We start from the raw sequence: 26,832 nt of genomic DNA on the forward strand, positions 1-26,832 counted from the left end.
CAGTGGTTTGACATTTCTGCAGGCTTGTTGCAGTTGGTTTCTGATGGATCATCTTGTGTTGGTTGTGCCCTCAAGTGTGCAGTGGGTGACCTAGCTGCCCACCAAGGCCTTGATGCTGCTTTGGTCCTAGGGTTCAAAGATTATTTTGTGCACATTACTGTTTTCCCTCTTCAAATCATGCAGGGATCTGTCTTGGCAGCTGGAAAGAAAAGATTTAAGCAGCCTCACTTAGTGTGAATGACTATGAGGCAGTGAAGGAAGCTGGGCCTTGTTCTTTGGAGTGCATATATCCTTCATTTTCTTTGTGCTACAAGGCAATCTAAAAGCACAGTATTGAGTTGAGAGAGATGGTGAATGTGGCAAGTTTAGGGCTCTGACTCGCTAAAATCACAAACCTGGTGACACCTGCAGCTCAGGTGGTTGGGCTGCTGTGGTTGATCACTAGTGGAGATCTAGAGATGCAGCAGAAAATAAGTGGACATAAACACAGATAAGCTCCTTCTGCCATCACTGTTGAGGTTTTGTACCTGTGCACATCCTCATACCACCACAATGGCAGTAGGGTGATTGCCAGCACAACACAAAAAAACAAGACGATCTCTTCTATGTTGTTGCTGCATTAGAAAGGTAAGAGCAATAGCTTGTACAGGCATGAAAAACTGGGTCAAAGATTAGTTTATCAGAGCTGGCCAGGAGGCACAGGGAGGATGATGTGGCTGCTGGAGCCCCTCTTCCTCTATGCTGTGCATGGGTGGCACTGGGCAAACGTCTAAATAACACGTTTCTTTGTGCTTGTGAGTGTGAGCACAGAGGCAGGTAAAATAAGCTGCTGCAGACACTTTACAAATGAATGCCGCCTCCCCCTTCTGTAAAAGCTCGACTTTGCTACGCAGGTTTCGTGGGCTTCCCATGAGCAGGAATAGCCAACTCTGCCAGGAGAGTTGCATTTTTAATGTTGCCGAGATGCCCTGGGAGCGCGTCTCAGTGCAGCCTCCAGTGCAGAGGCTGTAGCTGCTTCCCGCACCCCAGCCCCGAGGAGCCCAAACTGGTGCTGCTGGCATATTTTGACTTGAGTCCCATGACAGAGCGCTGGATCTGGCAAACTGGAGCTGAGCCGTTGCCGGTTCCCTCAATTAGGAAGGCTTCCTGACTTTAGTTTAATCCCTCGCTTATTAATGGCGCTCACCTCTTTGATCAAATACCAGCACTGATTTCAATTAGGGTTGAGCAAGAACCCAGTGACAGGAAAGGCTGTATCAGGAGGAGCAGCTGCTGTGCCCTGAAGGGTTTCTTCACCCTCATGACCAAAATCTATAGTCATAGGTGAAGCGTAGTTGTTCCCAACCAAGCTGGAGAAAGCTCTTGTAATCCTTTGCTGGCAAAATAGCTCTGCTGAAATAAAAGCAGGCGGCACTGACTGCCTGGGGAGCTCCAGTTCTTCCCATCTCAAGCACAAGGGAGGGACCAGGCCTTTCCTACAAAAGGGCGAAGCCACGAAAAGATAAGCTTTGGCTTCACTTTTGGGCAACACTGTCAAGTGGGATACTGCTGGGGTGAGTACCTACATCTGTGTCTGCCCAGGGTTTTTATTACCTGAGCCTTTGATAACTCTGACCATGCCTGTTAGAGACAGTGCTCTCCCTCCAAGAGGGAGACAGCTGCAGAGGTGCATAAATACTGTAAGGGGTAGGGACAACCCAAATAACAAGCAAAGCTGAACTTCTAGAGCAATGAATGACAGGATGGACCCTCAAGGGAATAAGTAACACAAGAATATTTTGGGGAGTTATGGGGAAAAAGAGGGAAGCAATGGTTTACTAGATATTTGCAAAGCCGCAAGGACAAATTCCAAGCTATTGTCTGAGCACATGCCTGTGGGGAACAGTAGACAAGCACAATTATTTAAATACCACATTATGTGGTGCGATAATGCCTTGATGCTCTCACGACTACTCTATGTTGATAAAAACTAGGGACTGTAAAAAGAAGCGGTAAGAGCTGCACTGGAGGACACTGAAGCAGTGGGAGAGAGGAAGCCACACCAGAAGGAAACAAGTGGTTAGGTGTCAGCCAGAGATACAGGGGTACGTGGCTGCCTTTGGCCAACTTCACTAGAAACTTCTGCTTTACAACACAGCAACATCAGAAACAAACAAAGTGCGTGGCAGGGCCAGCCTCTTTATGTTGTGGAAACAATTAAAAGAATGGCTGGCTGGCTAGCAAATACATGCACTTGCTACTGCAGAGTTGCACCATTCATCAACAACACCCACAAAATCTTTGAGATGTGTCTCTTCCTAAAGTGACCGACTTCTGGAAAGGCAGACATGGGGGATGTTGAAATGGCAGCGTGGGAGATGTGGTATTTGTGTTGGTAGCCTGGAAGCGGTCAGGGTAGGAGTAAGAGATGGTGCAAAATGTGGCAGGGGCATCCCCAGAGCATTTATAGCCACATAAATAAATTAGAGAGATGTGTTCTGGTATAATTTTCCCAGCTGCTGTCCTTCCTGTGCCACCAGTGATCCAGCATCCGAGTGCTCACACAGAAAGCTTCGTGTTTGGTGTTTTCTGTTGCAGCAAGGTGAATTCTTCGTCCCTCTGCCTGAGTTGGTTTTATTTTGCCGTAGCCTGTGATAGGGAAGTTAGTCAAGCCACCAGAAGTGAAGAGCTGCGTGGAAAATGTGGTTTTCTCCTCCAAAATCCATTAAGAGAAAATGCTTTGGAAAATATTTTGCAGAAAACAAGATAACTTATGTTTTTGATTTTTTTTAGTTGAAAATTAATTTTCAGTTAAAATTCTCATAAGCCAGAATTTTCCTTTTGAATGTGTCTTTCAGCTGAAAATGCTGTGAAAAAAAATGCATATTGTTCTACTTGAACCTCTCTTCAAAGCTATAAAAAAAGGTTATAAAAAGGAAAGCAGAGGGTAACATGGTAATTTTTCTCAGAGCAAGCGGAGACTGAGGGTTTATTCTGAGATGAGATGGAGCCATTGGAGGCCAAGGAAATCTCAGAAGGGTCCTGAAGGCACCCAGAATCACTTTGTAATTCGGTGATTTTGGAAGGAGTTTGAATTGGAAATATTACTGGCTTTTTCCCTAGAAATGTTTGAATTTGTCTCTGTCTTAGGGCTGTAATTTTTTAATCTCTGAATGTGGTTGATGGTGACTGTGATAGGATAATACGACTATCTTGTCTACTTGCTTATCAGGGAAACATGTTCATCCTGTGAATCACTTGAACATCAAATTAAAAAGTTCATTGAAGTCTTTCAGGATAAAGAAAGGCATTGTTCCTGCATGCTGTATTGGGGGTGATTTCTCTTAGGTGTCCTCTGCCCTCACTGAGTGTGGCCCTGCCACCAAAATTCTGGTGGTCGCTCTGGCTCTGTCCAGCTTGGACTCTGTCCCCATGACACGCCTGCCTTGTCCCCACCTTGCTGGCCCTGCTATCACCTACGTCTGCTGAGCAGGGCTCAGTGACAGAAGGCACTCGGCATGTCCCACCTTTGCCTCCCACAGACAAAAAAAAGAAGGCAAGTGCCAAAGAAGGAAGAAAATAAAAGCCAGGCAAGACACCACCATCCTGCAGCACCCTGGCAATTGCTGAGACTCCCTGATAGAAGTCCTTCCCTGTGTGTGCTACAGGCAGCAGCTTGGAGCTCTTTGCTAAAGTGGGATCAGGCTTTGCATGCTCGAGGAGAGGAGCCCTGTGACTCCACACGCAAGAAGGTTGTGGCACAGCTGGGAGTAGGAGCCAAGTCTTAAATATGATAATAAGTCTTAATCACAACAATATTTTTTTTTTCCTTATCAGAGTAATACAAAACCCTCCCTTGCATCTTTCATTAACCTTCCCTTTTCAACACCCTAAATTTTGGAAGACTGGGCTAGCCCTTGGGGCGACTGAATGGTGCAATGCCTCAGTTTCCCTCTTGCACTCTCCTGACATGAGAAAAATACTGAGCAAGGATTTTTCTCTATCACATGTCCTGCTGCTGGCACTGCAAACCAGACCATTCAGAAAGGCTTTGGTCCCTGCCTCATCATTCATGTGACTGCTGACTGAATACAAAATGTAAAAGGTTACCTGCTCCATGCAGATAACATCAACTGGTGCACATTTTTAACCGTGGCTGGAAACAGCAGCCAGTTTCATTGGACCAGTGCGGGAAAAGAGTCACCAACCCAGGTCTTGCAATATTTTCCTCAGCAGGTGCGTTGATGTGATGAACTGCAGAGTTTCGCATAGGTGTCCTCCAGCTTGGTAAAGATATTCAGCTGTTTGACTGAGGGGAAAAGGGTTCTTAAAATTCATAGGTTTATGCAGATGGTTGCTTGACTGTACATTAAAAGTTTTAGCTGTCTGCCTGCTTATTTGAAGGCTCAGTTTGACATCAAAAATGGAATTATGTCTGTTTGCGTGGAAGGGTGAGAGGGAGGGAAGCAGAAAAAAACTTTTAAGGCCAGTCATTCATTTGTATTTTACCTGTATCTTTTTAGGGGTACTGAAATGACCAACTTTTGTCCAGATGATTTGAAAAGGAATGTGGACAGAGGTCTAGAAAGGCTATTTTCAAATAGCTACCAGAGAGAGGGTTTACTTTCTAGTGCATGCAGGATGTTTCACATTATTTTTTTTATTCCTAACAGGAAAATTTTCTTATGGTCTCCAAATCCTGGTAACTTTTACCAGACAGTTTAACAGTTTAACTTGGAAAATGTTTCAGTGACACCTATCTGCCCCTTAGTCTCCATAAGGGGTTGGGGCATGAGTCCAGGGGGCTACAAAGCCAACAAAATATTGGGAAGAGGATATGGGCAGGGTGAATGTGGTGATTTTTTCTGAAGGGATTTTGCTTTGAGAAAATGCAGAAGTATTTGGTGATTTTTGCTTGGAATTTCTCATCTTTCCTTGCATGCTCATCTGTGATGGGTCAGTGCTGTACCAGGCAGGGTGTGAGGCACCATAGATGAAGGTGTGCAAGGTGGCAGGATGCCTGGGACTGATTATGCTGGGACATTTTCACCTGGGTTTTTGGGGGTCATTTCCTCATTTTTCCCTCTGGGATGTTGTATTTGGTGAAAAGTTACTGCTGCAGAGTTCTATGGGGTGTCAGCAGGGAGGGCATGGCAGGAAATGAGCAGAGCACTGAGCAGAGGGGGGACATGGACTGGATAGGTTCAGGGCTGAGTCCCTCACAGCTTGTGGGGACTCTTCTGGAGAGCAATGCTGCCACTTAGGGTTGGATGGTCCTTCCTGTTAAAAAACTTCATTTTCAGCTGTTTGTAAAAATTAGTGAAACCTCAGCTAGCAAAGCACAGACCTTCCCTTCTAATTACCCTCTTCTTAAAAACAGGGAGGGCAATAAAAACATAAAAACAAATGATGATTTGAGCCACAATATTCACCAGTATGGAAAACTCCACAGCTGGAGTGACACACAGGAGTTATTTCTTTGGCAGAGGGGATGAATGCTGTGGTTGAATGTGCAGCCAGGGAGGGAGGATGTGCACTGAGGGTCCATGGGACAGGGCAGGTCTCTGCAGCATGGCTGGGGGAACAGGGCAGGGGGAAGCAGGCAGCTGGTGCAGGCAGGATGGTTTCTCCCCTGCCTATGCCTTGTGAAACAGCTGGCAACAGTGTGATTGTGTACTCCTCATGTGGCACGTGGGGTGGGTCTATGAATCAGTATTTCACCACAGCTTATCTGCCAGGCCCCTGTTTTGGGTGTTGCAGAAGTTGGACAAAAAGGGATCTAAATGAAACAGGAGCTGGTGGGAAAATAAAGGTTTAATAAGGCTCAGCTGGGTCAATGAAACAACTGATAAGACAAATGCACACTGGCTGCTGCAGATCTGGAGCCTTTATGCCTCTGCAGGAACTGCACTGCTGCCGAAATCTTGTTTTCCCACCGGCTGAGAACAGCTCTGTGCTTTCTAGACCATGATACAATAAAGTCAGCATTGTGTCTCCAAGCCTCAGGTCCCACATATGGCAGCCACGTGACACAAAGCTTTAACCCACAAAAAACTCACTCCTCCAGCTCAAGCATTGTTTAACAGGTTTCTGGAGGTTAAAACTTGGCATCTTGCTGTTATCCCCATTTACGCTTGAGATGTTATTTGCTATTTGGAACGGCTTGCTGCCCAGCCTCTTTTGGCCAGAGTTTTTTGGAAGGGAGAAGGATGTAATTGATAGATAGGTTGTTTAAAACTTCCTTGATGGTGTGACTCATTGCAGGAAAGATCCCATGTCCCTCAGCCCTGGCATTTCCACTCACAGTGATTGACTGGCTCTTCCCACGTATTTTGAAGTGCATTAATGCTAATTAATTATCTGTAAACCTTATCACCAGCTCACCTACTAGGAAACAATACCCACTTGAAGATAGTAATCCCTAGGACTGATGTTATGTCAGGGATTGGCTGCTTCCCAAGAATTATCTCCCTATCTGTGGAAAAAATGTGCTGAGGCCAGTGGGTGCAGCAGTGGGGGCGGCTCCATTAGGGGTGACTGAGGCAGTGAGTGGGCCCCTTTCTTTTGTCAGAGCTGAATGGTGGAGGTTATTGCTCACATCTCACCCCTCAGCGAGGTCAGGACAGGCCCAGGATCTGTGTTCTGGAGGACATCAGTGGGTACTGGACACAAAGCTGATGGATTGTGCACCCTGTGTGGATGTCAATCGGCTGTGGCTGATTGACTGATGTCCCTGTGAGCACCCTGCTCCAATGGGGATGGGGTAGCCAGGGCATGAGCAACTTCTGGCAGAAGCAGGCACATGGAAAGGGAGCCTCACTGGTGCCTTTGGCCCCTCAAGCAGCAACTGGGGTAATTGCACCCCACAGCCTGGCATTGGACAAAATTTGGTGTATGCAGCAGGGGTTGGAGATGAAGTTGGGGCAGTGATGAAGAGGAAATGCTTAGAGGGAAAACAAAGCAGCAGAATTTCAAAGGCAGGAGCTTTCCTCAGTATTTGCATATTCTCACTGACTTGGTGTGGGAACAGGCATTTGTTGTGCAGTAGCCTTTGTGGCGAAGTAGAGTGGATGCTGTGGGTGTATAAATGTCTTCCTATGGAGGAAGTCAATGCACCTGTGTTAATAGGGCAGAGCCTTGTTTTTCCACAAAAAGATTTCTGACTCATGGTGCTGCCTTCTGATCCCTCCCTGTGGTCTAGAGGACCCTGGGGATCATTGGCACGAAAAAATCCACATGAGAGTTTTTAATTACATCCATTATTCACTTCCCCTCAGACCATGTCTTCCTCCATTAAAATCGAGTCTGTTGTGAAGGAGAAGAACCGGATGGGAGAGTGCCCAGTCTGGGAGGAAAGGGAGAATGCACTTGTCTACGTAGACATCAACTCACAGAAAGTGTGCCGCTGGAGCCCAGTCACCAATGAGGTGCAGAGCGTGTCTGTGGGTAAGAGTCTGTACTCACTGCTTCATCCTGGGAGTCTTCTCTGTCCTGTCCACCCCTCCTGGTAGGAATTCTCCAGGTTGGTGGTCTCTCTTACTTTCCATGGGACCACACACCCTGTCTTCCCACAACGTGTTGCTGAGCACAGTGTGGCTAAGCCAGCCAAGCAGAGAGGACCATGAACATGTTGTCCCTGATGAGCCTAAATGGGAATGCATGTTTCATTTGGGAACTGCAGAGGAAAAGGTACAGTCCTAATGGCTGTGCCATCCTAGAAGGTGGAAAAATCCGTAGAACAGAGTGCCAGTGAGATGTGCTAACAATCCCAGGGGAGAAGGATCCTAGCATCAGCTCAGCCTTTCCTGGCTGGGGATGTCCCAGTCAAGCCCAGATGCCCTTGTTGCGGGCTGAGTGATGGCCCCAGAGCCACCCTTCATCTTCTGCTCTCTCTCACGCACAGATGCCCGTGTCGGCTCAGTGGCTCTGCGCCAGTGTGGGGGCTATGTCATCGCCCTGGGGACCAGGTTTGCCTGCCTGGACTGGGATACCCAGGCAGTCACCACCATCCTCGAGCTGGAGCAGGATAAACCCAACAACAGGTTCAATGATGGGAAAGTGGATCCAAAGGGGAGGTTTTTTGCTGGTAAGTTCCTGGCAGAAATTTCCCCTGGAGCTAAGGGAAACTAATTACAGTGTATTTTATATAAGGCATTTTATTCCATGTCTTGTGAATGCTCTGCTTGGTTACTGCCCAGTGGAGGAGGACAGGGGCATCCACATCTTCTGACCTAGATGAGGACAGATGCTGTTGACAAGGGCCATCTGTCAGGAAGGCTCTCCTACTTGGTGGAATGTGTTTTTCAAACAACTGTCTTCATGGAAAAGCCAGTGAAGGGGTCATACAAGTGTGATTTTTTTCTGGAGATGTAGAGAAGGATGCAGCTTCTAGAGTAGAGCATGAGCTTCAGCTTGCACCCTTTATATGCAGCCTCTCTTGGTTAGCCTGTGAAAAATAAGTATGTTGGGTGAAGCCTCCTGAAGGCAAGAAGGATGTTCAGGTTGTATATTATGTAAAAGGTCTTCACCCACAGGGTGGTCAGGCACAGGAACAGGCTCCCCAGGGAAGCAGTCATGGCACCAAGCCTGGCAGAGTTCAAGAACTGTTTGAAAAATGCTCTCAGGCACATGGTGTGCACCTGTATTTTAAGGTCACAGCCCATATAAACCACGACAGTAGCCTATAAAGAGCAACAACAAAAACAGCATATGATGCCTGCCTGCATCTTGGCTTTTGTTGTGAGTGAAGCCTCAACCCCCTGGCGCATCCTGGTGGTCCTTTGGGTCTTTGATGTCTATGACTTAAAGCTCATGGCAATACAAAAACATCCTTTAATTGGCCAGGATCAGCTCTGTGGGAGGCAGCTGCACCTGATCTGCTCCTTTTTCTCTTTTATCAGTCTGACAGGACCTATTAGTCCCTTTCACCATAGAACTGTAGAATTGTAGAATGGTAGAATTGTTTGGGTTGGAAGGGATCATTAAGACCATCTAGTTCCAAATGCCCTGCCATGGGCATAAACAGCTTCCACTAGACCAGGTGGCTCAAAGGTCTATCCAGCTTGGCCTTGAATACTTCCAAGTATGGGGCAACCACAGCTTCTCTGGGCAGCCTGTTCCTTTGTCTCACAGAAAAGAATTTCTTCCTAAAAATCTTCTCTTTTTGGGAAGAAAAGAAAAAAAAATTCATAGTCCTGTGATTCTCCCTAGGAGCTCTTGGTAACACTTACAGGTGGTTTTTGGTCAAACACAAGGAGCAAGCTTCTACTTTCTAACCAGCGCTCCCACTTCCATTTCAGGTACGATGGCTGAAGAGACAGCACCAGGGGTCCGTGCGAGGCGGCAAGGAGCTCTCTATACCCTCTTCCCTGACCATTCAGTAATAAAACAGTTAGACCAGTTGGACATCTCCAATGGTCTGGATTGGTCCCTGGACCACAGGACCTTCTTTCACATTGACAGCCTGTCATACGCTGTCCATGCCTTCAACTATGATGTGCACACTGGAAAGATTGGTACACATACTTTCAATTTTGGTGACAAGTAGTGCTACTGCTCTGTCTGCAGCAAGACCTGAGCCTGTGAGAGGCATTGATTTATTTGACAGATCATATATCTTCTGGTTTTAACTTGACAGCTGTTTGACTGTGATATTTCTCAAATTTAGTTACACACCAGGTGTATTTGGTGAACAAATTTTGACAGTCTTTCAGCTTACTTTGATCTGGAGAGATGGCTCATACTTTGACCTGTTCAAAGAGTTGCAGGGAAGAAGCCATTTACACTGCAGAATGAGAAAGACCTTTTAGGATGGTGTTTATTCTTGAGTGCCATCTACTGGAATTACTTTGACTGTGCTCGCTCCGTAAATGCAAGTGGAGAACGTGCACGTATTTCACAGAAAGATGTTTGGAGAATCGAGTTATCATTGTGACCAAGGTTTCCCAAGCAAATTTCTGAAATTAAGATGTTTTCAGATTTAACTTAAATTAATTTTATGGATAAACACTTTTTATTACATCTGCAAGGAAGAAAATTTAAGTGTAAGCAAAATGTATCTAACCTCATTTCAAAACGCTTTGAAATATTTTCATACTGTATCAGCCTGATGTACTCCACAGGAATTTAAATGCCTTAACTGCCTTTGTACTTTAAAGAGTGCAGACTTTGGGTAATCACGATGAAAATTGCACAAAGTAATTACATTCACTCAGATTTCATTTTGTTGAGAAGATGTCTTTCTATAGATTTTAAGAAATAAGATTTCAAAAGAAGATATAATGCAGCCTTTCCCTCTGCAAATACAAAAAAGTAATATGTTTGAGCTTCCTAGGCCTGGCTTTATGTCTGTTCTTGGATAATGTAATGACCAGAAGGTGCTGGGTGGGTCCATGGCCCATGGGCCCTACTCCATGGACCAGATGTGCTCACCAACAAATCTGCACTGCATCCTAGACCATGAGCAATTGGTGTCCAGGCTTAATCAAAACTGGTTGCTTGGCTGGCCATTAAAAAGTAAAGTTTTTGACCTTAAGCTAGGAGAGATTGCTTTTCACCAATGTTTAAACTCGGGTAATTATTTTGGTGACCTATTCAGGCTGCCATGACCAATGAAAGTCCAGGAAAAGTTATTGTATTTACAGCAGTTGTGTTATGGCAGGCAGCAGGTGAGTTAACAAGAGAGATGAGGGCACTTAGTTCTCTTCTCTTGGTAAAATAACAGGAACACTAATCTGGTACAATCCCAGACTGAAATGGCTGTGCTGGGGACTTGCCTTTGCCAGGCTGAATTAGGCTTTTAACACATCTGCAAAATGCGGGTGTGATGTACATTTTGCAGCGAGTCTTCCTCACAGAAAATGAACGTAGCTGTTTGCCAAGGGCATGGAAGATGCTTGACTGGGATCTGATACAGAATGGGTAGCAGCCCACATAACATCATCTTTGTAACTCTTCCTGCAGCCTGCCCTAAGCTTTTGTACCATCTGGAAAAGGAGGAGCAAATGCCTGACGGGATGTGCATAGACGCAGAAGGGAAACTCTGGGTGGCCTGTATTGATGGTGGCAGAGTCATTCGCATAGACCCAGAGACAGGTGAGGCCTCCACTGGTTTGTGCACATAAATGTGAGGGAAATGGCAGCAGGAGGAGTGGTTTGGAGGTGAGATAAGGTGGAATTTATTGCCCATTTCTGCCCCATGGGTTGCCAAGAGCATCGCTGGCTCAGGCTCTGATCATGTAGAGAGTTCAGCTCCCCGTTCTGCCTTCCAGTGTCAGATACCCCTGCTCCCTTGTTGGCTGATGAACTGCACACTGTCCTTAATAATACCACTATCAACAACCCCCACAAAATACTGCATATAAAATTTCTCATGTTGAAATGTTTAACTGGAAAATGCTTAAGGAACAAGATCCATCCCAGGCCAGGTGTCCCTGCCCTTCCTGACCTCACACACAGTACTGCTTTGTTTTGAGAAAAGGAAATGGAGCCTTGCAGATGTGGGGGAGAGCCTGAAAAATAGTTAGACATGAGGCAGATGAAATAATTTGATTTCCCCACAAACTGTCCTTTGGGATATGGTCTCTGTCTGAAGGGGAAGTGCTTACTGAGTAAATGTCACATCAGTGCCACGTCTACTAATAGTGCATTCATAATTACATGATTCCTAAAAAATGAACATTAGAAAACAATTGCACATTTTGTTGCACAATTGCACAGGAAAAAGGATCCAAACTGTGAGGCTGCCTACTCCAAGGATCACCTCTTGCTGCTTTGGTGGAAAAGACTACTCAGAAATGTATGTGACTTCTGCCTACGATGGACTGGACGAGGCCACCTTAGCCAAGGAACCTCATGCAGGAGAGATTTTCAAGGTGAGCAGATTTGATTTCTTTCTTTCCGTACATCAGACCCGCCAAACCTCATGTTCTGAGAGTGAGGTGACCCTGGCTGCCCTTACTCATCCCACTCACCTCATGAGCTGCTCCAGGTGCATTGCTTGTCCCCCAGCCAGGCCCAGCTGCTTCTGAATAGATGCTCATGCACTTGGAAGGAAGATTTGGAGAAATTAAAAGTAATAGTGTTGATAACTGGGCTGGCCAAAGTTGGCTGGGCAGGATCTGAAAGCAGTGAGTGGGTATGGATCTGCCATATGGATATTGTATTCTGTAATACACTGCAAGGCATTGCTTTTTTCTCTTTTAATTATTTTAATCACTTCTGGAAATTTCATTCTCTTACTTCTCTGGTTTTAATTGTGCCAGGTGATCGAAATGCTTACAGAATATATTTCTCCTTTAAAAATTAAATGTTTATATTTACCAAAGCAAAATTTTGCATCTCAACCCAAAAACTTTTCTCTCTTCATTTTTTTTGTTCCATTAGTAAAAAGCACATCAGGAAAACAAAATGCTGTTCATACTCAGAAATTGCCATCAACCCAAACCAAACTCTTTTATTGGTTTAGCCACAGGATGAACATGTTATAGCAGGGATGGAGATCTATTCTGGGGTCTAGGACATTCCTGTTGAAAGCAGTGCTTAGAGCAGATTTCTCATGGCTGAGAATTGATATATTTAGGCAGCACAGTTTGGAAGCCCACAGGAGGATTAAATAAGCATCTTTTGTAGTTTTGTTTTCCAGTTCCACAAGGGAATTGGTGTTTTTCAAACTCACATTTGTCTTGCACAGGCAAAGCGTGTTAAAAGTTACTATGAATTGTTTTGAAGATAAGGACTCCATGTGAGGGCCACAGATAACATTTAAATTAGCAAAATTATTCAGTAGTGCTTGATAATCTTAAAGAGTTTGAAAGAACTCCAAGTAATGACTCATTTTGGGCTCCTCTTGAAGCAGGGGATCCTCCAAGACTCCACATGGTAGTCTTGTTGCTATGATATTTGTTCTACAATGTTTGAATGTTTTCATTATACTCAGTTGGAGATTTATCTCTTTCCTTTCTTTTATCTTTCAATTTTTAATTTTTTAAAACAGATAACAGGCCTGGGTGTGAAAGGGATCCCACAGAACTTCTATGCTGCTTGAACCTTGGCACTAAACAGCAAAGAAATGCTTCCATCTTGTAGTAATTCTGACTGGAAGAATTCAAAAGAACTACAGAATTTATTTGTGTGAAGATTTCTAAGCCCACATTTGTGAGTGTGCTTTTTTGGAGTTGAAGATATTTCTTCTTCTGTGGGCCTGTGGCTTGAAGCAATAGGTTAGAAAGGTAAAGTTAATCTGTGTTACACCTTGATAGCTTTTGTGACTTTCCCTAAACCTCTAAATGCTCAAGCATAGTTTTGCTCAACTTTCTGATGACCAGCTCTGGATTTTCAAGTCTGTGCACTTCCCAAAGCAGAATCTGACTCCTCATGTTACAGTGATGCACCAGCAACAATATGGCAGATTTTAATAAACGTTTTAAGAGTGGTGTCTTGAAATGGACTGTTCCTCTGCTGCAGGATTCCCCTGAAGTATCTTGGTTGGTTGGTTTTTGTTTTTTTTTTTTTTGATGATCAGACCTATTTGTAGTATCCAGGTTCCATTTTTACATCCTCATTAGCCTTTTTCCAGGCTGTCCTGTCTTTAGGACACCACTTAGGCTGCTGAAAATAAACTACACAACTATATTTAAAGAAATGCCTACAGATGTTTTTTTCTCTGCATTCAGATGTTACCATGAAAACTGTGTCAGACCACACAGTCAGTGCACACACAGGCTGTGAGCCACCAGGACAGCCTGGGATACCAAACACGGATGCTCAGTGGAGTTGTCCTTTCAGGAGTGATATTTCCATCCACACACATGAACTCCCCTTTGCTTTAAGTGTCTTATTGTGCGCATGGCGTCACCGTCTTGTCCCCCTTTCTTCTGGTACTCATCCTCTTCTGTTTCAAGTATTTTCCTCCTTTTTCCCTTTAGATCTTCCCCTTCCTTCACCCTCCAGAAAGCACAACATCAAGGTGTATTTTTACAGGCTGTTTAAATAACAACCCAGCACTACCCTGGACTCACTGAACCACTGTGATCCTTTCAGCATTTCAGAATGCTTGAGACCTGTAGATATGCAGTGAAATCTAGCCTTTGCATTGAGTTTGCTCTCCTTTTGCTGCCTGGAAAGACACACAGCACAAAATACGTTTTCAAATTTACATGCTGACATTTTGTAATGTCACGAAGAAGGCAATAAGAGGCATCATTTACCAGACCAGATGTTTCAGTGCCTTCCTCTGAGGTATTTGACCTTTTCACCCCTGCTATTCAAAGCCCTCAGACACTATGAGCAGGGAGAAAGTACTCAATGCCTCATGAGGATAATCTCCCCCAATAAATCCTGCATGAAGGAGCAGAGCAGTGTGGTTAGCCTGCAGAAATGTTAAACAAAGTTTCAGTAGGGCTGTACACAGGTTGCCTCTAGAATGAGGTGTTTTCTCCAAACACAGCATCCTAGTGAGGGGTACCTCACGACAGTTTTGAAAGAACAAAGCTGGGTTGATTTTTTTCCTTTCCTTTTTCCATATTTCCCAACTCTTTTATGTGATAGCCTTTTGGCCTTCTGACAGGTAGGAGATCTGGTGCTGAGATCTGATCAGGCAGGGGCTAGGTCAAGCCACATGTCCTAGGAAAATGTCCCACCTGTTTCAAAGGTGGGTGAAACAGGGGAAGCTTAAGTGGTATATTTGGCCCCTCAGTTGAACTGGGCCACAGTCTGGGAAGAAATCTGAGATCCAGAGAACCAGGAAGTACTGTTGAATATACTTGGCCACAAACAGGATTTTCCAAAGTCATGATTATTTCAGTGCTGTCACCTGAAGTCTACCCTAAAACCCATGTTAGGGGTTTTTCAGACACTTATTGTAGATGCTTACTTTAGGTCATTAGCAAGCACTTTGCTCCTGGGCTACTTGACCAGATAATTTGTGTAACAGGATAAAGGGGCTTGGCCTATCACTCCTACCTTTTGCCCTGGTGGGGAGGTGAGTCCATAGAGCTGCACAGAGACAACTTGATTGAGAAATAAAACATTCAGCTTATTGTAATGTTTGCTCAACAAATAGGCTGTTGTTTTTCTTCCTAATTCATAATTCCAATCATAATTAAACTGCTGGGGGTTCTTAAGAGCAAGGGTGCTAAATGCCCTTCGGCACCATGTCAATGCCAAACTGGTATAAGGAACAAGGACAATTATGCAGGATTTCCTGTTTACCCCATCTGGAGAGGAATGTGAGGCAGGGTGTTTGGAGGCAAGTCGAGTGTCCTAACCTTTAAAAAAAAATATAGGAAGCGAGTGCAGATACTTTATTTAACAAAAAATACCCAGTTATTTGCAAAATTGCCTACCTACTAGGTCCTTTGCTCTGCCAGAAAAGCAGAGTAGAGAATTTTGAAACAATTTACACTTGAGAAGTACTTACTATCCCTGCAATTTATTTTTTTTTTCCTAGAGCTTTGCCAGGCATGTAGGCTGGGGTTGCTGGTTTGTTATTCTCCAGCCACTCCTTCCTCCATTTCTAAAGGGAGACCTGGTCTGTGCCGCTCTCATACTCCAAGATCCAAGTTCCTTTGGGAACTCTCTCTTTGTAGCACTGCTTCTCAAACCAGAACGGGCCTGAAGATGAGTTTCTCTCTGTCACCCAAAGGCCCACTACTTTGCTTCTCTTCAGATTTCAGAAGTTGCTGTTTTGTGATTTTGCTTGCTAAAAAGAAAGTGGTAATTGAAAACCACGTTGAGGCTGTTCTCCAACCTCAGCTCACCAAAGTGAGGCAAAGGCCCCTTGCCTTCAGGCAAAGGATGAAGGCACAAAGGAAGCAGGTACAGGACTGGGTTCGTTCCTTTAGTAGGGAACAATGTGGTATCCATAGTTCTTGCTGAGGATGCACTCTGAGGGGGTTACTGGGTGGCTGAGTACTTGATTGGTGTGGGTCAGCCCTACATATGGACAAGCATGACAGGGAGGATGCTCCTGCCCAGGGGTAACCTACAGAAAATAAACCAGCTAATGTGGCACAGACTGATGGGAGCTGGCTTCCGTTTTAAGGGATTGCTCTGTACATCCTTTTATAAGTATTTATTATGTTCTATCTATATTTAACCTATACCACACTGGATGATATTAAACTAATAGCATTTTAAGCTAGCCATTCCATGGTTAAGGGCTCACCTTGTGAAGCATATTAAAAAATGTGCTGGTGACTGACTGGTTTTGTGAAATTCTCTACCTGACTACAGCAAAAGTCGATCTTAGCTCCCTCTTAGTAATCAGGCATTGGTTAACTTTGTTTTTGAAATGCAGCAAACTGGTGGAATAGAAATAAGTACAGAATTTGGAATTTAAAGCTTTTGATTTGTACAGGCTGTGATGGCCTGCCTTTGATGCAGGATACATCTGGCTTTCTGAACTGTGAGAATACATTGCCAGCTCAGGTCCAGGCTCTCATCCACCAGCAGCCTCAAGTCCTCCTGGCAGGGCTGTTCTTGGTTACTGCACAGTGACTGATCCAGGGTCCTGCAGATAATCTGTGTCAGGAGCAGGAAACCAACTCCATTTCCTCAACGTCAGTTCAGCGCTTTATCCACTACAGAATTCGTGAAAAATAAATTAAATTACAGTGTAATCTGAAATTTGGGGAAGATTTCCAATGGCTCTCCAGGGCTTTAAAGAGAGGAGTTACTTTATTTTTGGCATTACATCTGTGTGGTTCTGTTCAGGCCAAGCATTTATTTTCCACTACAGAAACTGCTTCAAGGCTAAGTGCTTTTTTGTCAGCTCTTCCTTTGCTGGGGTACACTAGCCTGACAAAATAGTTGTCTTTCTTTCTTTTTTTTTTTTATTTTTTATTATAATATTAACACACAAACCACACAAACATTAACAAAAAACTTTGGAATATTATTAGGAAAAATTTAGGGTGCTCTCTTTCTTACACGGAGATGAGAGAAGAAATGAGAAGTTTTCCAAGCCCTAAGATAAAGAATATGTAAATAAGATGTAAAATCTTTATTAAGGACTTAAATTTTAGTCTTTAACATTGGAAAGATATTTATTTCACCTTCAGTTTTTGCTTTCCTACCAATATCTCTACTGTCAAGAAAGCTTAGAAATTGAATAATGGAAAATTATTTTGTTCTGCAATGGTGCTAGCTTGCTGTTTTCATTTTCTCTTAAAAACCTTTCCCTAATTCTGCTTTCCCAAAGGAAGGATACTGCATGGAGACCTATTTATATAGTTCCAGCACTTGTATCTTCGTTCTGGGTGATGATTCCTGGTGATTCCCCCAGTAACTCTCTATATACAAACAAAAAATAAAAATATAAATAAATATCTTTTTAATTACAAACAAACAAATAAATAAATTTCCTAGATGTAGGAGAAATATTTGATTCTTTTGAAGGCCTCCAGTGGGAAATCTACTCCAACTAAAATGAATTTTTAAGTTTTGTAATGTCAACAACTAAGAACTTAGTTTTGTTAACTTGGAGTTTTTTCGACATCTTCAAAACACATTCTTTCTTTTATTGCTGACTTATTTATTTGAAGAAGATTGGTCTAACAGGTAGATGCTTAACCCCAAATCCCAAATAAAACAAAGGCAGAACTCTGCATGTGGGACAGATCCTTTATTTTTACATCTCTGTGAGGTATACAAATCATATTTATCACATACTTTTGACCATCCCTATTAAAATCAACTTGGCATGTCAAAGATCTCTTATAATTGTTTCTGCTTATGCAAAATTTCATTTTTCTTAGGCTACAAGACCAGACCAGGTCAATGATTCAAGTAGTAAAAGATTCAAGTAGTGCTGGAGGGTGTAAGTTCAAACTTTTCTTATGTGCCTTAGAGATAGGACTCTGAGATCAGCATACAATAATCAGAAAGGATTGAAGAAAATGTTTATTGATATAATTTTTAATACTAGCCAGACAACAAGATTGATGGAGATGGGCAACTTACTTATCAGTGCAGCACCTGAACGAATCTAATCTCGGGAGCTAGGGTGAGATTCTGGGATCCTTACTGAAAGAGCAAGAAGCCAAATATGCTACAGGTCTTTCAAAGCATTAACTATGTGACAAGACCACCTTTCAGCACTTTGAGAGCCCTTTAACAATGGCTCAGAATTAAGCTGTGCTCTGTGCTCACAATTAAAATTGGCTCCAAAAGAGATTAAAATGTCTAACCAGCACCTATTATGTGAGACAAAGAAGAGGCCTCATAAACTGTGATGAAGGATTTCTTACCTGTTTGATGTAAAGACACCAATTTCACAAACATTACTTCCCCTGACAACAGGACTAGGAGGTACTCCACGAGGACAGGAAAGCCACCCTCACCAGTAACGTAAGTGCCTATGCTAAGTCCCACTGCATTCTTATAGTGTACTCCTCTCGTACATGCAGCAAAGATAGTCTCTGTAAAGCTGTCATTTCCCAGTAGTCACTCTGATAAATACAATAATCCTGCACTGTGGCCATTAGAGAATCAGAAATCAACAGCAGAGACACCAAGTATCTGTGACCCAGCAGGTAAAAATGTACCTACAGTCTTTACCATGGGATACAGCAGGCAACTGAAGAGTAACATAACACTCAAGGCATCAGCACAGTCGAAGGAAGGAGATTCTTACTGATGGAAGACAACTGCAGCTAACTTAGCTAAGTCTAAACTAACTCTTAAGTTCTTATGAACTCCTGATGGCACCTGCAAGGAGAGATTTCTCTGTGTTCAGTACAGAAGGAATCATTTTAGTTTAAAGCTTTCTATTCCTTTAGCACTAAGCCCATCTTTATATCCCTAAGACAAGTACAGATACCTGTTATTCACTGTTGAGCTGATTTAACTAGTTTCTGGAAAACACTAGCTCATCCTTCCCATTGTTCTGTTTCCTGCAAGAAGCGTTTACCCTAAAGAGTAAGCTGGTTAGGTCTCCATGATTTATGGTGCAGGTGGCTATATGCTCTTGAGTTCTGCAGCCCTAAAGGTATCTAGAACATAAAAATCTTCACTTAATCTATCTAAAACTTAGAAGGTCAAAATGATGTATTTACCAGTCTTGAAAAGAAGACGTTATAAAGACATACGGGTGCTTTTGTGCTTTTCAAATATTTTCATTCTGGATCTTTACAGACACAGAAATCAAGATGTTGATTACATCAAATATTCAGAATGCCTAAACATTTTGCTGTAGAATGAAAGTCAAAATAATAAGATATGATCCCAAGCCCCATATATGATCTGATAGAGAATAAGGTTTTTTTCTGGGCTCTGATATAAAACCATTTGTGATACATACACAGTAGGGAAAGGAAGACTCTTCTTCCATGTGTTCTGTTTGAAGAACACCTGGGATCTTGAAGTCTGTCTAGGACTTCAACTTGCAAGCTTTAAGTTTTATCATTTGCATTTTGTTTGACTAGTAATTATATGAAATGACAAATTCCACATCTGCCTCTTCTATGGGCATTTGGCCTGTGTGCTGGTACCTGACAAATATAATATTGTGATATTACTATTTTATTCCTATGCTGTATTTTTATGAACTATAAAAAATGCCATGGTTGTTTAAATAAAATTGAGTTTGCATTTAGTGTTATAGAATTACCTTATTTTTACATGGTGTATGTGTGCATATATATATATAAATATTTAACTTTCTTTCTGCTCATAGCAGTGAAACTAGCATAATTACCTAGATTTGGTGTATTTGGGGAACTTGATATAAAGAAATGTCATGTTTTCAGGGGTACGTCCAGCTGTGTTGAAAAAGGTGTGCTTTTAATGTAGGAGATCTCCACAGTATTCTCTTTTGTGATTCAGTGATGTTATTATGACTTTAAATAGGATATACATGAGCAGCCAGCAGCCTGGCACACTCCCAGATCCCCTGATTTCCAGTGTTCAGACCCTTCAACCCTGTGGGAAAACCCCAGATTGACTGTAGGCAAGCACATGGACTATCTAGACATATTCACTCTCCCATGCCAAATCAGTAGCACATGGAATGAATGACCTTACTTGCAAGATCTCAAGTGCTCTGGGTTGTACTGTTGATGACTGAAGCTATCCTGAAACTGACCTTTGTGTTCTTACCAATCAAAACATGTGCTAGCCATAAGTTTTGCAAAATTTGTTTTTAGAATGCAAGATAGACCCTTAAATTGCATCTTATTCCCAAGGTTTGTAGCACAAACAGAAAACAGAAAACTGCGGGGGAATAAAACAGATTGTTATATGTTGCACAAGGGTACTGGGGATAATGAAAAATATCTGCTGGGAAAGAGATACAGCAGATTGCTTGGAAAATTTTTGCTTTATTCTGAAAAAAATGTGGCTGGAAGGTCCGTTGAAGAGTGGCCATTAGAAAAATGGTTCATGATTATTCCAGAAGAAGATGGAGAAATAGCACCTGAGTGATACAAGGTAGACTTCAATAAAAGCTGTTGAAGGGTTTGTGCTTTACAAAAAATACAATAACATAATATTCACATGCATACACTACCCCAAAAAAAGAAAGGAAAAAAGAAAAAAAGAGAGAAAACGCAGTAAAACATCAGTTGGATTAAAGCATGAACTGTGCATGAACCTTAAACACAAGAAAGGATCAATCTGGGAGCAGAAAGTAGGTCAGGCTACTGAGGATGAGTGATAAATATAACATGAAGATAGAGGAACAAACTTTTAAAAAATAAAAGCTCAAAACAAGCTGCATCCGCAAGAGGTATAAATAATTTTAGAAGTGCAGTTGTAATAGAGGGAAGGTGAAAGCAAGGATGAATTAGTCAGCTGTTCAGAAGAGAGGAAAAGATACTTCTAGATGATAGTCAGATGGTAAAATTTTGTAATCACACTTTTTTTGCCTCATTGAAGAATGATCGATTTCAATTGAAGAATATTATTGTACATACCAGCGATATAAGTAAAGATGCTAACTTTGAATGGGAAAAGAAAATGTAGAGTTTTTCAAGTCAGCAAGGGATTATGAGTTTCCTCATAAAGGTATTAAAGAACTTCACAAGAAATATTGGATAATAATGTTTTACTGGAGAACATGTTATAGGCAGGAAATGCCTTGAAAGGTTCATGAAGAAAAAGATAGTGATTGTGTTTAAATAAGTAGAAAGGAATATTAGGGTATGATTCAGCCACTAGCTTAATTTCTGCTTTCAGAAAATGTTAAAAAAAACCTGACTAAACAAATTGTTTGTTACTACTGAAAAAACCAAGGATGTGAGCTGCAGAAAATAAAAAATTATCAAATCCATGTAATTTCTTCCTACAGCAGAACAGGATTCGAAAACTGGGCAATGCCATGTCATGTCAGCAAGGCAGCTTCCTCTATTCTGCCAGGGACCTATTCATCCCCAGTAGGTACCATTTGAAAGAGCTGTAGATTCAATTTATTTAAGATTGTAGCTTGTTTGAGCCACATAAAGCACCAGTTTATTGAGTTTGTGTTGTGTTTTGCAGTATTGACAACCTGAAAGTCAAAGAAACAGTTGGTGTTGATGTCGTGTTCCCCTCCTGCACCAAAACAAGACTCATGCAAGCTGTAAATGGGTGGGTGGGTTTTGGGCTAGCTCCCAAATGCTTTGTCAGATTCTGCACAGCAGGGAACAGGCAGACTCACTTTGGCTTTCAAAAAGAACACTATGGACACACTTGACTGTGCTATCTTGGCTTGGGAAGGTTGTCCATTTGCTGCCCTTGAATAATTTGGCATCTGGAATTGTGTCTTCCAGCCTGGGATCTCTTAATACTTTGCAGGCACTGATCCTGGGGTGACTACCCACAGCAGTGTGCTCTTGTTGCCTTTGCCAGTCTTCAACCTGGGCCAGAGCTCTTTTCACTGCAAAACACAATTCTGAATCTCGATAACCTTAAATAAAAGGTTATTGTTTCAAAACCAACAAATCCTTCACTATGTGGTCAAGAGAAACAGGCAGCTTTAGGGTGTAACTCAGCAGACTGATTTTAGAGGCTGATGAATTGTACACTTTTAATTAATTACTCCATTTGATTGCAAAAGGAGTTTTAGCTGTGCAGTGCTTAGCTGGGTATTGCATCAGTAGATGTCTCTACTGCAGGTTTCTGGGAAGCTGATTGAGCTGAATCCCACTTCTGTGTTCTGGTGACCTGAACTTGTCCCTCAAATGTTGGTAGCATTGGTCAAAAGGTCAAAATGTTACCTGGGAGATCACTGAGTGATGTCATAGGCTTGTGCCTTTGGGCAGTGAGGCTCTGTAGTGGCAGTGGTCACTTCTACCTTCTCAGTGCTTGGAGGGCTTCTCCAAGCTCTCTTCCCAGGGGACAATGTAAGTAGTTTGGCACAGGAATCATCTCTGTTAAAGGATGCTGAAGCCTGGTATTGCTCAATTTGTTTCCTCTCATTTGATAAGAGCTTCCTTTTTCACAATTAATAGCCCTCTCTGCAGCTTGTGATGTCATGATTACACTGCTGGCATGAGAGTGGGATGTAAAGGATACCAAGGACACTTGATAAGAGAATCATTAAAAGGTTTGGGTTGAAAAGGACCTTAAAGATCATCTAGTTCCACCTCCCCTGCCATGGGCAGTAGACTAGGTTACTCCAAGCCCTATCCAGCCTGGCCTTGAACACTGCAAGAGATGGGGCATCCATAGCTTATTGCAGAACCATGGAATGTTAATGGTTGAAAGGGACCATAAAAATCAGCTAATCTGACCCACTCCTGCCCTGGGCAGGGACACCTTCCACTAGACCAGATTTCCCAAGGCTTTATCCAACCTGGACTTGAGCACTGACAGTGTTGGGGCCTTCACAGCCTCCCTGGGCAACCTGTCCCTGTGTCTCACAACACTCATGGCAAATAATTTCTTCTTAACCTCTAACCTAATTTCCCCCTCTTTCAATTTGTACCCCTTACTGCTTGTCCTATCACTTCCCTGAGCATACCCTATTAGAGAAAACTTTGTACAGATCACAAGGACCATCTTCCTGGAAGAGCTGGGGAGACATCAGAATTGTCATCTCAACACTCTTAGGTAACTGATGCACACACCAGATTGTTTAAGAACTCTTTAGCAGATTTGAAGAGCCCCAGCAGAGCCCCATCTGCTGCCTCCTACTCCACTAACACCTGGTGGGTTTTGGTGACATGGGGACTGCAGTAATTGCAATTAGTGGGAGTAACTGCTGAGAGAGGGGAAGGCAAAAGTTAGTGCCCAGGAAGACTGACAGCAAGCCCTTCAGAGTCCATTTCATGCTCTGGCTGCTGCTGATGTTGCTGCATTCTCCCACTCTCTGCCCATGCCAATGAGGTCTGTTTGCATCCACTTTCACAAGAGTGAGTGGGAGTAACATGAGTCAGCTCCTTACAACTTTTTCAGTGTAGGTGATCTCTGCTTGGCATGCACCCATCAAAGCTGCCAGGGCAGTTTTAGGGTGGCTGTCCTAGGAATTTGCTCTTGGTTTTCCATAAGAAGCAGGTCACTGAGAATGAGTTGCTATTTTCTACAATGTGTCACTAGGGCAGAGAGCAAACTTCCTGTTTAACAGGAATTGGCTTTATCCATTTCAAACACTCATTTCCATGTAATTGATTGTTGATGCAAAGACAGTGTCTTAAGGTGAACTGAAGTTCATAAGGGACATCTCCTGTCATGTTAGTGACTTTTCCTATAATTTAAACCACTCAGGATAATTTTATAAACTTCTCATTTAATTTCAGCATCTGCTTTAAATGTTTGTGTAGTTGAGGGGTGAGGGAGACACTGATGTCATAAAGTGCTTGATTCATAAAAGTTCTTTCTTTTTTTAAAAAAAGTTGGGAATTGGTTGTTTGTTCTATTATAATTCTCAGGATAAGCTAGTGACTAGGATGATTCCTCTTCAAACATGTTATTTATAGATATTTTTAAAATCACTTCCCCCTTCAAAAAGCCCTGTGATCTGTAAGTTGAACTGCTTTTTACCAGATATTTTTAAAATCACTTCCCCCTTCAAAAAGCCCTGTGATCTGTAAGTTGAACTGCTTTTTACCAGATAAGATAGAAGAGATTGAGTACGGTGATGCACTGACCTCTGCTGGCATCATCCTTTCTTACTGAAACTCCTTTTAAATGCTGAATTTGATATTCCAGAAAATAGATGATACATCTGAGACAAGACCTGAGGCAGAATCAGCTCATGATGAAGCCATGTTCCAATGCTACGTTAAATCGAACACTGTGACTCTTCAACCAATCCACAGTTCTTGGGCATAATAATGACACACGGACTTGGTTTCCTGAAGAAACCCTCAATCATATGTTTTAAATATGCCATAAAAACTGGATGATTTCTTTTGTACCAGGGTCTGAGCTGGACCAGGTATTGGCTGTCTGTCCTTCTGTGCCAACATAACACTGAACTAAAGAAAACATATGTTTAGTTATGAACACATAACTGAAGAAAAAGTGTGTGCAATGTCTCTGTCAGATGCTGTGGCTCAGTGGTGAACTGTGTGCCCCTGGCTCCAGCCTGCCCTGCACTGTCACATCGTCCTCAGCCAATATGAACCATCAGACACATCTGTCCATGCAGGGCTGGCCTGTGTCAGCGAACTTGTCTGCAACGCCCTGAAGCGACTGCAACCAATTAGGTCCCATTAGAGCTGTTTCTCTCCTGGAGATGGGGTGCTAGTTGCCAGAAGCATTAAAGGAAGCTGGTGGAGAGAAATGGCGATATCAAGGCTGTTGTCTCTCTGATTTTAGTTTGGGATGGAATGACTTAGTCTCTAGAAATTGCTCTCTACCAAAGTCTCTGCTCTATGGCTCTGATCCTTCCCTTGATGGCAATGATTTCCAGGTGCAAGCCAGGTTTGGTTCAGATGAAATTCCAAGTGATACAAACAGCGAATGGGTAAAGCAATCAAAATGCTGCTAAGGAATACAATACCCTCAGGAAAATGAAGACTATGTGCAGGGAAGAATGAGAATGGGAGATGATTATGTGAACTATAGCTGTCCTAGTACAAGGAGCTTTCCTTCACTGTTTTCCCATATGAGGATTAAATACCTCAGAATTTACTGTCTAGGAGATATCTGTATTCCCTTCCAGTCCCCTGTGGGCACCTGCACAGACAGCTTGTGTGTATTTAAGAAATTCCCTAAAGACTTGTAGGCTTACTGAAAAACTGCAGGAAAATCCATTAATCCATATTTTGTTTGCACTCCTGTCAGTCTGTACACTTTTCAAAGTGAAGCTGTGCCTGTTGCCTGTGGGCTAACCTTTGGAGATAAGTTTTTAAGTAGAGTGGAGAAATAAACATGTTCCCCAGCCTTTGTTTCTTATGTGGTGAGCAAAATGGTTGGCATTTGTTTTGGAGGGAGACCTGTCTAACCAAGATGAGAGGGACAGGAGTATGAAGGGACATGTCTGTTCAGGCACTGCTCAAAGTGGAGGCTGAGCCTCAGCTGCTCTGTCAGAATATGAGTCATGTTTTTATTTGTGTTTTTCTGAGCCTGAATTGAGAAAGCTTGTATAAGAAATTTTACAGCCCTTGACATCACTCTGCACTTTTGCAAGACAATAGCCTGACATTTTGCCCTAGGTGTTGGATTAAATAGTAACTGGAGATTGTGCAAATACTTCTCTTAGCCATGATTATCATGCCAAGGCCTTGCGCAAGCTGGGGACTTCTGTGGCTGGGGTGGCTCCTCTAACATGTGACATTAAGATAGCTCCGTGTGTCTGTCTGTCTGCATCATTGTTGGTTGGCTTTTCTTTGAAAACACTGGTAGAAAGCCCACACAGGAAGACCTGAAGGAAGAACTGTATCCTGACCTCCAGTGCTTGCCATCAGGGTGAATGTGGGTGGTACACAGAGCCCATACGGAGCAAAGATAAGCTGCAAGTACACCATTCTACTGTTGTTCACAAGCATATCACTGCTTTTGGGTCTCTAGGGTGTCACATTCTGGTAAGCAAGACAATGAAAAAGAACATAGATTTCTGCATAAATGTGTTTGCATAGTTGTATCCTTTATTTCTTTTAAATCACCCTCTCCTAAATTCTGTCTGTGAGAGCAAAGGGAGTTGAGACCGTAAGAGCAAACAAACTTGTGTTTCTCAACCTCATGCTAATAGCTGCAAGACTGAAATCATTTGGGGATTTTTTGCTTACACAACAGCTGAGAGCTGTTGTGTGAAGAATGAGTTTCACATATTTTGATGCCTTATGGATATGTTCTCAGAAAAATTTTTAACCTTTTAGGACCACTGTTTTCCCCTTCACCCATTCCTGCAGTGATTTATTAGCTGTAACTAAATAATCTCACCGTCTCTTTTAAAGCTGCAATAGTAGGAATGTGGCACTTTCCTTTCTCAGCAGTACACTTAGTGGGTATAATACGAATGCAGAGTCAGCAGAACTGTGTTCCCCTTTTAGCTGTCCACTTGCTCTCCAGCTGCTAACTTTTGGCTCTTGCATGGTGGTATCTTGTGGCCTTTTTCCTCACGGTTTTCACAGTTGCCTTACAGTGCTACTGTGAGCCACTGTGGGTAACTGTTTCAAATTTATCATACTTCCTCTCACAGGCAAAAAAAAAATATTTCAGTGTCTTTGGCTGCCTCTGTCCTGAGGTTCTTCTCTTCTGGTTGTCCAAACTGGGGGACCTGCTCAAGTCCCTTGTACAGAAATGAGAAGCACAGAGATTTGTGTGCATAAGACAGGTCTGGAACACTCCCTGTTGTGCTCCTCAACACCAGAGCTGAGAAACAGCTCTGTGCCCCAAGCTGTTGGCATGGTCCTTGTAGATCACAGGATCCAGTGGGAGAAAGCTGGTTTGGAAAGGAGCAACCTGACACATGAGGCTGAGCTTTCTGCA

The 26,832-nt window shown here is 42.9% G+C and overlaps 1 protein-coding gene across 1 annotated transcript; it reads left to right on the forward strand.

Annotated features, from left to right (window-relative positions):
- The first annotated feature begins 4,085 nt into the window (after nt 1-4,085).
- On the forward strand, nt 4,086-13,621 carry LOC111945920 (regucalcin-like). Its single transcript, XM_023948548.2, has 7 exons — nt 4,086-4,215; nt 7,257-7,425; nt 7,883-8,065; nt 9,279-9,494; nt 10,942-11,073; nt 11,698-11,852; nt 12,974-13,621. Exons 2-7 carry the CDS (start codon nt 7,260-7,262, stop codon nt 13,022-13,024), a joined length of 903 nt encoding a protein of 300 aa, XP_023804316.1. The 5' UTR covers nt 4,086-4,215; nt 7,257-7,259; the 3' UTR covers nt 13,025-13,621.
- The last annotated feature ends 13,211 nt before the right edge of the window (nt 13,622-26,832 follow it).

This window comes from Cyanistes caeruleus, chromosome 3, assembly GCF_971803275.1.
Source record: "Cyanistes caeruleus chromosome 3, bCyaCae1.hap1.1, whole genome shotgun sequence".
Lineage (NCBI taxonomy): Eukaryota > Metazoa > Chordata > Aves > Passeriformes > Paridae > Cyanistes > Cyanistes caeruleus.